At 42.9% G+C, this 15,087-nt stretch overlaps 1 protein-coding gene across 1 annotated transcript in view; it reads left to right on the top strand.

The window, feature by feature from the left end:
- SLX4IP (SLX4 interacting protein) overlaps positions 1 to 15,087 on the top strand; it is a 95,630-nt gene that overhangs the window by 1,162 nt on the left and 79,381 nt on the right. The window contains 1 exon segment of the mRNA XM_081906602.1: positions 7,206 to 7,259. Coding sequence (XP_081762728.1) covers positions 7,236 to 7,259 — 24 coding nt within the window. The 5' untranslated portion in view covers positions 7,206 to 7,235.

Here is a 15,087-nt window from a genome sequence, read left to right as displayed (position 1 = left end):
TCCGTTCTCTGCTTTAGTAGCTTTGTGCAGAGCAAATGGACGTTAATACATTTTTCAGTATGTTCAGGGGGTGAGATGAACTTAGAAACATAGAATCATAGAGTTGGAAGAGACCACAAGGGCCATCGAGTCCAACTCCCTGCCAAGCAGGAAACACCATCAGAGCACTCCTGACATATGGTTGTCAAGCCTCTGCTTAAAGACCTCCAAAGAAGGAGACTCCACCACACTCCTTGGCAGCAAATTCCACTGTCAAACAGCTCTTACTGTCAGGAAGTTCTTCCTAATGTTTAGGTGGAATCTTCTTTCTTGTAGTTTGGATCCATTGCTCCGTGTCCGCTTCTCTGGAGCAGCAGAAAACAACCTTTCTCCCTCCTCTATGTGACATCCTTTTATATATTTGAACATGGCTATCATATCACTGACCAGAAGCTGTTGGACCTGCACACCTTTCTAAACTGTGACCTCATGCCAGCTTTCTTTGGTCACATCCATGAGCACTACTAAACTGTGAATTATTATTCTGAAAGTAACATCATATAGAACTGGTTGACCACCACATTCTTAAACAGATGAGCGCTTCTATCTGCATAGTTGCTTGCAGTCTCTGGGAGCTTGTGTCTAGGAGCTCATGACCAGGACTTGTAGAAAGGGGATGTTTGTAAGGGGAATTTGTAATTGAAATTTTACCTGAGGTAAAATTAAACTTAACCTGAGGTACCACTGTAGTTAAATGTCACTTTGTCTTCACTTAGCCCTCACCCCATTGCTCTGCTCACAGCTGTGAAGAATATTCCTCTGTTATTAATTGTCTGGTTCACAATAAAAAAAGAGAGGGGGAGGGAGGAATAAACCAATATATATGTGGACTGTCCCTGGATAGAGTGACTTTTCTTTATCCTTTGCTGTCTCTTTGCAGTAATAATTCTTTTGGACACTAGATGTTGCTGTTGTATTATAAGTTTGAGGTGGATGAAGAATTTTGGGAGTGTTTCTGTTGTTAAAGTGTTGCACTGTTTTTTTTTCTAATTGAGTGTTGCTGCTGTTACGTATATTTGCTATTGCATCAGCTTTTGTTATATGTTTATCATATTTTCAGTGGTGCGCCATTTTTGTTGTACTATAAAATAATTATTAATTGCCTTTGGCTGAGCAAAACAGATGTTCTAAGGACAGCACAAGCAGTCAGGTTTTCTTCTAGCTTGATATGAAACTGTGCAGAATTGAAAAGCAGAAGGTTATAGAGGGATTTAGTGTTGACCCACCAGAATATTCCCATCCGCTCAGAAGCAGGGTAAGGTCATTGCACCATCGTAAGTCTTCGGTCTTTCATTGCTTGTTGAGTTACTACAAGTGGCTAAGCGCTTTGCAGTTAAATGTGGCTTGCCTGCAGGCCTGCAATCACAAATAAACAGGCCATTACAGTATAGGGAAGAGGAAGGATTGCACCAAATTTGTCCGGGGAGGATGAGAAGTTCTTTGACAGTCTCATGGCTGTGGGATGCTCGCCATTAGCTGTGGCAGTAGAACAACTTCCTTTCTCTTCTTCTCATTTTTTGTTTATTTATTTTTGCATTCGTGGATCATGTGATGTATCTAATAGCATCCTTGCCCACAGCAGACAAGCATATCGTGGGGAAGAGATTTAGCCTAGACTTCCCCATTAATTGCTAGCTTTCTACATGTGGGGGTTTGTTTTCTTCTGCAGAGGACTGTTCAGTCCTGTGAGTCTTTAGCTGCAGTCTCAGGTGGTACAGCCCTGGCACAGAAGGAGAGAAGGAGAGAAGGAGAGAACGAGACCTCAAAGACCACCTCTCTCCGCAGGAATTTGGGTTGCTCCTGAGATGATCCATTGAGTACCTTCTTTATGTGCCTCCCCGAAAGGTCCTGAGGGTGGCAGCATAGGAACGAGTGTGGAATGCACACCTTTGGTTGAAAATGTTCTGTTTCAACCAGGCCTTGGACTGAATAACATCTGATACCCTTTTAAATGTGTTGTGGGAATGGGGATTTTTGTTCTTGTATCTATTGTGTATTCTCTGTTTTATCTTGTATTTTTATGTGGCAAACTGCCCTGATGAAGGGCCCGTATACAAATTTTAATAATAATGGTCATAAAATAGATTGGCTCCAACCACCTAAAATACAGTGGTACCTCTGGTTGCTAACGGGATCTGTTCCAGAGCCCCATTCGCAACATGAGCAGAACGCAACCCGCATCTGTGTGTGCACAGGTCACGATTCACCGCTTCTGTGCATGCCCGTGACATCATTTTGAGCGCCTGCGCATGCGCAAGTGGCGAAACCCAGAAGTAACCCTTTCCAGTACTTCCGGGTCACCGTGGGATGCAACCTGAAAAGATTTAACCTGACGCAAACGTAACAAGAGCCATGACTGTAGATTGGCTCCCAGTTGTAACTACTCTCTTTCTCTAGGGTTATGGGTTATGCCCCATTCTATCCCTGTTCCACCCTACCCACCCCCCGTTCCAACCCTTTTGGGAGGGACACAGGTGGTGGGTGCTGTGGTCTAAACCACTGAGCCTCTTGGGCTTGCCAATCAGAAGGTCAGCGGTTCGAATCCTTGTGATGGGGTGAGCTCCCATTGCTCTGTTCCTGCCAACCTAGCAGTTTGAAAGCACACCAGTGTGAGTAGATAAATAGATACCACTGCGACAGAAAGTTAAACAGCGTTTCCGTGTGCTCTGGTTTCCGTCACAGTGTCCCTTTGTGCCAGAAGCAGTTTAGTCATGCTGGCCACATGACCCAGTAAACTGTCTGTGGACAAACGCCGTCTCCCTTGGCCTGAAAGCGAGATGAGCGCCGCAACCCCATAGTCGCCTTTGACTGGACTTAACTGTCCAGGGGTCCTTTATTTTTACCTTCCACACCCTTTTCCGGCCGCTTCCATGCACCATGATGTGCATGGTTGCGCATCATTTGGATGTTGTCTGTGCATACACACAATGAAAGCGCACACAAACAGAGTGGCTTGTCTTAAAACTGCTTAGCTAAAGGATTCTTAGTAGCTGTTTGGACACTTCAGAATAGAATTCAGTGCTTTTATGGTCCTAATTTGCTTTGCTTTTATTGGGTGGGTTTTTTCATTATTATTTAAAAAAGCTTAAATTCTGTCTGAATAGCTTGTTCCCTCTCTTCCCCTTTGCTCCGCTGCTCTTGCTCAACCAGCTTTTATCCTGCCCTGCTTTATTTTGAATCCAGGAAACATTTGCTTTTAATTACACAGCATTAGCCCTTCTGTCAGACCGTTAAGTGTTGAAGTGCAAAGATTAGTAATAAAAGAATCCAGCCTATTTTTCCCAGGACTTGAGGAATGCAGAAAGCATTTTGGTCGGTCTGATGAATGGCCTGTCTTGCATTTCCACCCCTCCCTCCCCTTTGCCTGAAGCACGATTCAGGACAGTGTCTGGAAAGGCAAAAGGGAAGCTAAGCATTTATGGCAGCAGATGATACAGGATGGAACATTGGGAAGCCTTTTTTCAATCTAAGGGTTGTCTCCCCGGCCAGAAAAATAAAAAATAGGCCGCTTCCTTCATTTGGGTCTATGCGGACATGAATTCAATTTTGGAACTGTGGCAAATTGAGCTGAGCTCTTCCCCACTTCATGACCCATTTGATTGACCTGTTGTTGTTGTTGTTGTTTAGTCCTGTCCGACTCTTCATGACCCCGTGGACCAGAGCTCGCCAGGCACTTCTGTCTTCCACTGCCTCCCGCAGTTTAGTCAAACTCATGCTGGTAGCTTCAAGAACACTGTCCAACCATCTTGTCCTCTGTCGTCCCCTTCTTCTTGTGCCCTCCATCTTTCCCAACATCAGGGTCTTTTCCAGGGAGTCTTCTCTTCTCATGAGGTGGCCAAAGTATTGGAGCCTCAGCTTTAGGATCTGCCCTTCCAGTGAGCACTCAGGGCTGATTTCCTTAAGAATGGAGAGGTTTGATCTTCTTACAGTCCATGGGACTCTCAAGAGTCTCCTCCAGCACCATAATTCAAAAGCATCAATTCTTCGGCGATTAGCCTTCTTTATGGTCCAGCTCTCACTTCCATACATCACTACCTGGAAGACCATAGCTTGAACTATACGGATCTTTGTTGGCAAGGTGATTGACCTACTGCCAGGCAAATAGAAGGCTGATTCAATATCCTTGTCTTGCCCTTCTCCCAACAGTCTCAGCCCACAGAGTAGTGAAGCAGAGCAGAAAAGTTTCTAGAAAAGTGGATCGGGTTACAATCCTGCTCTCACCCTCTTACACCAAGCACTGAATTAACTTTATCTGGAAGTTGTTAACCATAGTTTCCCAGGCTGTGTGAACTGTCAACCATGGCTAACAGCTTCCTAATAAGCCTACTGTAAACCATGGCTTGTTCTGAAGCTGTTAGCCATTGCTTCTGGGTTTGCACGTACAGTGGTACCTCGGGTTAAGTACTTAATTCGTTCTGGAGGTCCGTTCTTAACCTGAAACTGTTCTTAACCTGAAGCACCACTTTAGCTAATGGGGCCTCTTGCTGCCGCCACGCCGCCGGAACACGATTTCTGTTCTCATTCTGAAGCAAGGTTCTTAACCCAAGGTACTATTTCTAGGTTAGCAGAGTCTGTAACCTGAAGTGTATGTAACCTGAAGCGTATGTAACCTGAGGTACCACTGTAATCGGAAGCTAGGATTGATGCTGGATCAAATTCTTCAAGTGCCCCCCTTTTTTTTGGTAATTGGGGAACTCGGATTTTTCTGAGCACTCCATCAGCATGGCGGATTTTAGGCTCAGTTGAATCAGACTTATGTTTAATAAAATGTGGGCACTAGGAAAGAAATGGAGTTGTCCAGAGCCTTTAATTTTTCTTCTCCTGTTTGTTTATATCTGTTGGAGCTAGCCAATAAATTCACTTCAGTAACCTGCATCCTTTCGCAAAAATATTCCAGTTCATCAAAGCAACACATGGGCAAATAGCATTTAGCATGTGGCATTCTTCTTTTATTTGAAGTGGTGTTTTGTTTTTTTAATTCCCTAATGTAAAAGGATAGAAAATGCTTGTTTATTTATTGCCTCTGTTAAAGTCTTTATTGCCTCTGTTAAAAAGGAATATAGATGCCAGCATGATGTTTGATATTAATCAGCTATTGGAATAAATGCAGAAGTGATAGCAGGACAAGTCAATCTTCTGTGGTTCAGAAATGCCTATTCATCTCATAGTCTGCAGCAAACAAAACAGATTCAGCTGGGAGGCCAGATCCTTACCTCCTCCATCAGAGACAACTTTGGCAGGACTATCCAGCTGTCAATTACCTGATGCCACACTGACACCCTGTGTGGCCTGTTTTCCTTTGCCTGTGTGGTTTGAAATCAAACCAACATATAGAGGCTCGACACTTTTCGAGCATCGCTGATCATCAGTGCATGCAAAACCCCGTGTCTTTGCAAGTAGCAATGATGCGCAGTCCATCATTTCTTTATTTTGTCTCATGTCTTCCATCGTATATGACCAGAGATTAGGGATTTGCTCAGAAGCACAACCCACAGACAGAGATAGAAATAGAAATATTTTTAGGCAAAGGCCTTCCAATGCAACCTTACGTAAAACATACAATTGCTTCATTTGTTCCATTGTAATCTGAAAACAGCAGTTGAAGCATCTCACAGCCTAGCCAAAAACTCTCATAGAAATGAAGACATTTGGAAACAATGTAATGCTTGATGGATCCGACCCTGTATTCCTCAGGAGTTCTAAAGCTAGGGGGCCATCACAAATATGTCCCTTTTTCTGGTTTCCAATGCTCCAATCAAATTAACTGGTTCCCAATGCTCTGATCCAATCCTGTGGCCGCAGGATTCATTAATTCATTCAATTTGCATGCTGCTTTTGCACCAAAGTGTGGGATGCGATACATAAATAACAGTCAAATACAACATTCATTGTTTGCCTAGAGTGGACATGCAAAGGGGATGTTTGTTCCAGCCAGTCAAAAACTTCCTGTTTCCTCCTGGCCTGGAGCATCCTTCCTTTTGCATGTGACTAGAGATGGGCGTGACCTTACCTGTGCAGGTAACAAAAGCACAAAACACGCAGCCACTCTCTCTTTTTGACTTCGTTGTTGGAGCAACAGCTTTTAGCTAGAGATGCCCTGTTGGCTTTCAGCCAACAGAGGACAAAGAGATTATCTCTATATGGGATAGGCTCACATATATATATCTGTAACTAAGTCTGCCTTCAGGGATCCATCTGTGAACTGATGGTGCTGTGAGTAAACTACTTTTATATATCTTAAATAAGATTGTGGCATATTCTTTTAAGAGGGAAACAAGGGATCTTACCAGGAATCTATATTGAAAAGCTTAAGCAAGCTTTCAACCAGCTATCTGCTATGCACTTAAAAGGGGGGTGTTAAAACTCTGCTAAATTATAGAACTTGCTAGCGTAAGTTAGGAAGGGTGTTAATAAACAATATATCCTCGCCTGCCTCCCTGAACATTCCCACACAAAGGAATCAGGGTGGCTGGGGAAAGTCAGCCAGATGGGTGGGGTATAAATAATTTATTATTATTATTATTATTATTATTATTATTATTATTATTATTATTATTATTAATCATGCTCAGAGCTGCCTGCAACAAGGATACAGGGATGCATTTTGAGCAGACGCTACAAAAGCAAATTCCTAACATAGCAAAGCAACACAGCAACGATTTTGTAATGCAGCAAATTGATAGCAAATATAATAACATACCCCAAAACCAGATCCCAATACTGTAAATATAACAAGATCACTTAAACAACATGCAGCGTCCCATAGCAAAAATGACAAGTTTCATCTAAGTCCTGGGAACAACCACTCTCCCATGATGTTGCGCATCTGGGGACACCTAGTTTGGACCTCAGCTGTGAGTTGTTAAGTAAAGAGATACATGCCTAATGATGTACATAACATGTACATAACATTTCTCCCTCTAAGTACCATATTTTTCTGTGTATAAGGCTTTGGGGACCCCAAATTCAGAAAATGGGCATATGCACTATGTGTGCATAAGATGCCTCCAGATTTTTAACCTTATTTTAAAGTAAAAAAAAAACCTTGTCTTATACACGGAAAAGTACGGTACTCCCACAACTGTGTGCTTTTTGGAACGTTGACTTCAAATGCCGGTGTTTCTTGCCATTTTGCTAAAGCGACTCTCCTTCCACTTTACTTGCAGGCTGCATCCGAAATTGAAGAGGCTGCCGTGATGTTGCACAAATTGGTTATAAAGGTAAGCTGCTTTTCGGAACCTAAATAGCAGCAGATTACTGACTTGGTGAACTTTCCTTGCTTTGAAGTGCACAGCCTTAGGATCTCGACTTATTCCGGTACAGCGGCAGATTAGCATGGCAAATTGTGGTCTTGGTCCAGAGAGCAGCAGAGCTTGCGGCTTTCTAAACCATGTGTTAAGTGCACCTAATATGCTGAAAAATAAGCCATATAGGTGATCAAATAATAAAAAAAACAAATAAAAGCAATATACCAGCTGTATTATTGGTTGTTGGCAAAAGATGTTACTAAGTTGGATCCTAGGAGGCATGAATGGAAATCGGATAGCCAGTACAGCTGCTCGGCAAATTGTATTCAGAAGAGTTTTCTCCAAATAATTTTTATTGGCATTCGGAAGAGTTTGTGCAGTATCATAACTGATACGTTCTATGAGAAATCTCATCAGTCTGCAAGGATGATGCTTGTTGGGTGGAAAAACACATCTAGATTCAAGTTCACTTTTCTGTGCAATAGCACATGGTATAACAGTGTTTTCGAGGGCTGAAGATGCCTTCTGCATGGAGAAGGACATCTTTGGATTCAGCCAAGGTGGATAAAAATCAATGATTTAAAAAATATCAAATTGGATTTTTTAAAATTTAAATCGGATTTTTTAAAATTTAAATTGGATTTTTAAAATAAAATGCTTTTGGAGGAAAAATCTTTCTAAAGATAGTTTTTTTATTTAAGTTACATTATAGTCCAAAGGCTGTCCATCAGGAAATAAGGATTTGTTTTAAGTTTTTCTTGTGTGCTAAAACTCAGTCTAAGTTTCTGTTTTTGTTTTAAATTGTTTAACCACATCAGTTAACAAACATGGATACATGTTCTATAATGTTATTGCTTTAGTTAAATAAATGGTTTAAATTGTTATTAAGAAAATGATTGTTTTTCTCCTTCTAATAAAGTACAGCAGAAACGTCCAAATATAAAACAGTTAACTTATTAAACCGCACAATCATTTTATAATTATCTATGCAATAGTATTCAAATAGTATAACCAAATCAGTCATTTTGGATACAACTGTAAAGACTACTCTGAAAATTTATTATTCCAAAAAATGAAACCTTCATCTGGTTGAAAATATTAAGATTATACCAGCAAGAATGAATCTTTCTGTAAAAAAAAAAAGGTTTAAATCAAGTCTTACTGACTAGTGATTTAAATCCAAACCCAATGTTTTGTCATTTTCATATAATATCATTTAAAAAAAACAGAAAACCTTGAGTGGATAACCATTAGTTATTAAAATTAGTCTGTTCTCCTTGCAAGATTTTCCCATGTCAGCTGTGTGGAAAAACAAATGAATTTTGTGTGTGTGTCTTGGAAGTAATTGCACACTTGGGTGGTCATTCTATCACATTGGTAATGCCTGCACGAAATCTTTCATTTTTCCTATAGCAGCTTATCTGAACCCATCTGCCGGACTTTCCGAGTTTAAAAGTTAAGGGGAACATTTATGGGCTTCTAGCACAGTGCATCTCAGCTCTATTGAGGTGCATTTTCACAGTTTCCCCCATTGCATGGCTTTGCAGAATGTCAAGTCGTACTGAGCAGGCAGACCTGGGTAGGGTCAAAAAGCTGGAGGGCATTTAAAATCCCTGCTGCATTCAGTGTAATACGGAGGGGCAGAGGAAGTGCTTTGGGAGCACACTTAGGATTATATGGCTATTTTTGAGTTGCAGATAATGTAGTTCTGAAACTATTCAATTTACAGCAATCCCACTAAGTTCGGTTGGGCTGCTTTCGCTAGTGACTTGAGTTGATGCGCTTAAATATTAAATGCTACTAAGTCGTAGGGCAAAGGAAAGCAATCCAGTTAGAATGTACGCTTCCTAGCCTAGGTGCAATTAAATGGTAAAGGTAAAAGTAAAGGTACCCCTGCCCGTATGGGCCAGTCTTGACAGACTCTAGGGTTGTGCGCCCATCTCACTCAAGAGGCCGGGGGCCAGTGCTGTCCGGAGACACTTCCGGGTCACGTGGCCAGCGTGACAAGCTGCATCTGGCAAGCCAGCGCAGCACACGGAAACGCCGTTTACCTTCCTGCCAGTAAGCGGTCCCTATTTATCTACTTGCACCCGGGGGTGCTTTTGAACTGCTAGGTTGGCAGGCGCTGGGACCGAGCAATGGGAGCGCACCCCACCGCGGGGATTCGAACCGCCGACCTTCTGATTGGCAAGCCCTGGGTGTTAAGTTGTGGGTGAACCTATCAGACAACACAACGATTCTTGTTTATTCACAGGCCAGGACAGAACTGAACTGAAGGGTTCAGTCAGCCTGCTTTTAGAGCTCCAGTACAACTAACTGTAACAATTTTCTAAAACTATCCAATCACTGAACGTCACCTTTGATCCCTTATTTGCATAGCTATCTACAGTATCCCCCTGCTGGCCCAGGGTGAGAACTTCAGTACATAACAAGTTTTGTGGGTGGCAGCCTAGTTTGCCAGATGCGTAGAGGTGTACAGTTGATTTCTCTTGCAGAAAGAAACTTGGATGTTCTCTCCAAAAAGAGAGAGCTATCCATGGGGTAATTACACCCTTAGTCTGTGGCACTTCCTACACCTCTCCTCCATCTAGCCAAGGAGGCAACACAAATTAATATGTCTCCAATTCTCTCAACAAAAGCCTTGGAAGAGACTGCCTTTTTAGCATGCTTTAGCTATCTAGGAGATTAAAAAGCTATTAAGCAGCGAGCCAGCCCACAATTAAGTTACAGTGATGGCGTTTCTAGTTGCCTTTGTGCAGCGCAAGGGCGAGGAACCTGTGGTCTCAGATCTTGGATTCCATAATCCCTGGCCATAGGGAATGTTGGTTGGGACTGATACGGAGTCCATAACTTTTCAAAGGCCGTGGATTTCTCACAAGGATGTCTCTTCCAAGAGACTTCCTTTCACAGTCGAGTCTCTGGACAATCTTGGGGAAGGATCCTGAGCAGTCGTTTGATAGGACGAGATTCCTGCCTCATGCGAAGCCCACCCACCCACAATTTAGTAATGGATTTAACAGCTTGAAGAGTATGAGAGCGACACATTATCTCAGAGTGCAAGAATAGCCAGCCTTGGTTAACGCTGTGCGCCGTTACATCACGGATTAGGATGACTAATGTTCTGCATGCATAATACCATCAACTCAGGATGGAAGGAATGGCAGTCCGGCGATCTTCTGTCAATGTTTGGCATTGTTCATGCGCTACTGCGATTAACTTCCACCAAGGAATGCGTCAGGGGATACAAGCTGCTGTTGGTATTTTCGGTCCCCGGCAGAGCCCAGCTAATTTTACCGTGAATGTCCAAACCATGCTGTGGTCTGGAGACCACTGACTTGTAAACAGCAAACCCTCATCATGTGATGAGAGGAACGGTTCTAAGAAGGGCTATTAGGCTTGATTATTCGAGTCCTCCTGGTTTCCTTAGGAGACATGCGGCTGCCAAAGTAAATAAGTGGGTTAGGTTTCCACGCCGTATCGGGAGTCCAGAAATTGTTATGGTTGCTGATCAGCAATCTTGTGTAGACTCCTGGTACAAATGCAGAAATTCAGACATTCGCAGTCTACCTCTCCATTTATTTTGGCAATCAGCTTTCGGCCGTGACATCAGGATAGTTAAGCAAAACAGTCGCTTCCTCTGGAGGGCTTATTTCTGCCACACAAGTAAATATACTCTCAGCGTAACTTCCGCAGAATGAGAGAGACACATTTAACAATACAGACATATTTGTATTTCTACTTGTGAAATGATAATAAATCTGAATATTTTCTTTTTTCTTTTTTTAAAAAGAAAACAGTGTGAAGGAGGATCTGAACTGTCTTCTTCACTATGGTATCTGCAAATACATTGGGATCATTCCAGCCCACCTCATTCTCTGCAGTCTTATACACATACAGTCGTACCTTGGAAGTCGAATGGAATCTGTTCTGGAAGTCCGTTTGACTTCCAAAACGTTCACAAACCAAAGCGCGGCTTCTGATTGGCTGCGGGAAGCTCCTGCAGCCAATCAGAAACCACAGAAGCCCCATCAGACGTTCGGCTTCCAAAAAACCAGAACAGTTCATATCCGGGTTTGCAGCGTTTGGGAGCCCAAACATTTGAGAACTAAGCTGTTCAAAAACCAAGGTACGAGTGTACTCACCCAAGAGTAAATGCCATTGAACATAGAGGGACTTACATCTGAGTAAACAGTGCTTTGTTAATGTTTTGCTAAATCATGAAGGCCAAAAGACTTCCTTCTGCTCACTGGTGGAGAAAGCTGATGTTTTCTAGATTTTATAGCTTTCTAAACTGTTTACCCAGAATGTCTCTCCCTGAATGCTTTCCAGTTGCCCAGGCAGTGGAGGAAACGTGGGAGTATAAAAATCATTCCTTGCAATTGGTTTCAAATGATAAATCGGTAGCAGCTTGCATGATAATGCGTTTGGTATCAAACTGATTTTGTTTTCTGTGCTGAATAGATTTTGTTTTCTGTTCTGTAATATATAACTCAAAATGTTTTCACTAAGAAGACTCTGGAAAATTCGCCTCGGTGGTTTCAAATGCAATTTAGAAGGAGGAGAACACCTACAGTCTTAATAGCTTTTCTTCGTGGGAGCACAAGTATCATATTTGAAGGATCCCAGAGGGTTTCAGCGCAGTTTTCCTGATGCAGTTATGCAGCATTTTCTGAAGAGGGAGCACTTGATCTACATTTGAACTGCAAATCTTTAGTTGAAAAATTAACACCACATTAACTGAGGATTGTTTGACTAATCTTATGGTATGCTATGGAGGTTGTTAACATTCCAAATGCATGCATTTTGGTTGTTCCTTGGCTGGAATGGCAAAATGTGCTGCAATAATATATATTTCAAACAGACATGTGCTGCAAAGCAGCCCTCAGGTTGCATTCAAACATCAGTTTATTCCCCTTCTCCCGGCGTTTTCCTATCTGCTAATTTCCACATTACATTTCAGCATTCGCACAGATTTTTTAATTTCTTTCTGGAAGCAAATAACATGGAAATGAACAACGCTTAACTTAACACTATAGGTAAAGGTAAAGGGACCCCTGACCATTAGGTCCAGTCACGGATGACTCTGGGGTTGCGATGCTCATCTCACTTTATTGGCCGAGGGAGCCAGCGTACAGCTTCCGGGTCATGTGGCCAGCATGACTAAGCCGCTTCTGGCGAACCAGAGCAGCGCACAGAAACGTCGTTTACCTTCCCGCCGGAGTGGTACCTATTTATCTACTTGCACTTTGATGTGATTTCAAACTGCTAGGTTGGCAGGAGCAGGGACCGAGCAATGGGAGCTCACCCCGTCATGGGGATTCGAACCGCCGACCTTCTGATCGGCAAGTCCTAGGTTCTGTGGTTTAACCCACAGCGCCATCCGCGTCCCTACTTAACTCTATAGTCCACCGTATTCCAAGAAGTGGTGTTGACATCATGTGGAAGGTCAAATACAATGTGGAATTTAATACGTTAAAGTGACGTGTGAATGCAGTTGAACATAAGCCTTGTTGACGCACACAAAGCCACATAACTGCATGTAGATTGAAATGCAATGCTGATGGTAGCACTGCATTTTCACTTCTTTACATTGCATTTTTTAAAAAGCGTGCTAAAATAACAAGTAAGTATGCAGAGTAACAGTCATTGGTTGTTCTTAAAGCAGCTGGTAAAGGACCTCTGGACAGTGAAGTCCAGTCAAAGACGACTATGGGGTTGTGGCGCTCATCTCGCTTTGAGGCCTGGGGAGTCTCAGGTTAGCTCTCAAATGCTTGCTGCATCATACATATTAGGTCAGGTGTTGAGCTCTTTTTAAAAAATGCAGATCTGGGTTGGGCTGGTGTCAATGTAATCTGACCTCTCTGAGCACAGGATCAAATCTTTGATTACTCATAACTATTGAAGCTATTGTTGATACGAGCAGCAATTTTATCATGGAGTCTACTGTAAAGGAGTTTATCATGGAGTCTACTGTAAAGGAGTTTATCATGGACGCGGGTGGCACTGTGGGTTAAACCACAGAGCTTAGGACTTGCAGATCAGAAGGTCGGCGGTTCAAATCCCCACAACGGGGTGAGCTCCCGTTGTTCAGTCCCTGGTCCTGCCCACCTAGCAGTTTGAAAGCACGTCGAAGTGCAAATAGATAAAACTTGCCTCTGGCGGGAAGGTAAACTGTGTTTCCGTGTGCTGCTCTGGTTTGCTAGAAGTGGCTTAGTCATGCTGGCCATATGCCCTGGAAGCTGTACGCCGGCTCCCTCGGCCAATAAAGCAAGATGAGTGCCGCAAGATGAGAGTCGGCCACCACTGGACCTAAATGGTCAGGTGTCCCTTTACCTTTACCGTAAAGATAAAGATAAAGGACCCCTGGATGGTTAAGTCCAGTTAAAGGTGACTATGGGGTTGTGGCACTCATCTCGCTTTCAGCCGAGGGAGCTGGCGTTCATCCACAGACAGCTTTCCAGGCCATGTGGCCAGCATGACTAAACTGCTTCTAGCGCAATGGGACAACGTGACCAAACCAGAGCGCATGGAAACGCCGTTTACCTTCCCACCACAGCGGTACCTATTTATCTAGTAGCACTGGTGTGCTTTCAAACTGCTAGGTTGGCAGGAGCTGGAGCAGAGCAACAGGAGCTCACCCTGTCACGGAGATTCGAACCACCCACCTTCTGGCTCAGGAGACTCAGTGGTTTAGACCACAGCGCCACGTTAGAACATAACCAACCATACTACAATTGACATTTGCATTAAAATATGAAAACTTGGGGGGGAGCAAGTGGAGGCAGCAATGCTATGCACTTGGAGTAAGCATTGAATGTCTTACTTCTCGGTAAACGTGGTAGGGTTGTTCTCTGACTCTACTATCTTAGATAAGGTGTATAAAATAATATTTAAATCCGCAAGAGATGGAGCCATTTAATTGTGGCAACAATACTGTCAGTTCCACCAATTTCAGCGGTATCCAGATTTTATTTTAAAACAGCATAAACAAACAAATTATTTGTTACACAAAACTAAATTTGTGGCTGATAAGGTGGGGGCATTAAAGTAAGAGGTTGCCAGATTAATGGCAGCATCTCACTCAGAGTAAGAGTCAATCATCCACAGCTTTAGGTTTGTTATCATTTGCAAAGATGACAGAATACTACCCCCTGGACCAAATTTTCAGAAGGGCTCAGCGCTCTGAAGTGGTGTTGGATTATCAAAATAATCTCGTTTCTCCTTCTCCTGCTCGTACTTCTCTTGGCTCTTAGGTGTGCCAACCTCCTTCACCTTCAATGTTGTTTTTTCAAGAGCTTTTTATCTTTCTGTGTTCCATATCTCCTCGAGGGGATGCAGCCTACCTCCTCCCCCTGCCTCCAGAAAATAAATAAGATGTTGCCCAACAAATGAATGCGCTCTTGCCATCTCTGACAGCCCTGATTAAAAGATGAAATATGAAATGCTCTCCCCACAAAAACAAAACAAAAAAACAAGTTTGAGTTCTTCGTACTTCCTTAGGGCGCCCTCTGGAAGGCTTTAAAGTAGACTCCTAATAAAACTGGGATTATCTGCTCATTCCCTAACTTCCCTACTGGTTCCCCTGAGAAATTGTTTCCTTGCCAGGCAGCGTGCACCTTTTTGGATTCGTATCAGTGAACTGCAAGAATTTGGCTCAAACTAAGACCTGGATGCACTGTCTAGAGGAGCTTCTGAGAGCAGAATGCAAGTCTGAGCACACCCTTTGGCCAAAATCCAGTTACTTCCCCTCCTTTTTTCCTTTCTTTAAAAAATATATTATTTATTTGGTTTTTCAGATTCC

This window comes from Podarcis melisellensis (genome assembly GCF_964234715.1).
Source record: "Podarcis melisellensis genome assembly, chromosome: 3".
Classification (NCBI taxonomy): Eukaryota; Metazoa; Chordata; class Lepidosauria; order Squamata; family Lacertidae; genus Podarcis; species Podarcis melisellensis.
The sequence above is the reverse complement of the archived record's forward strand: the minus strand, read 5'-3'. Positions and strand labels throughout refer to the sequence as shown.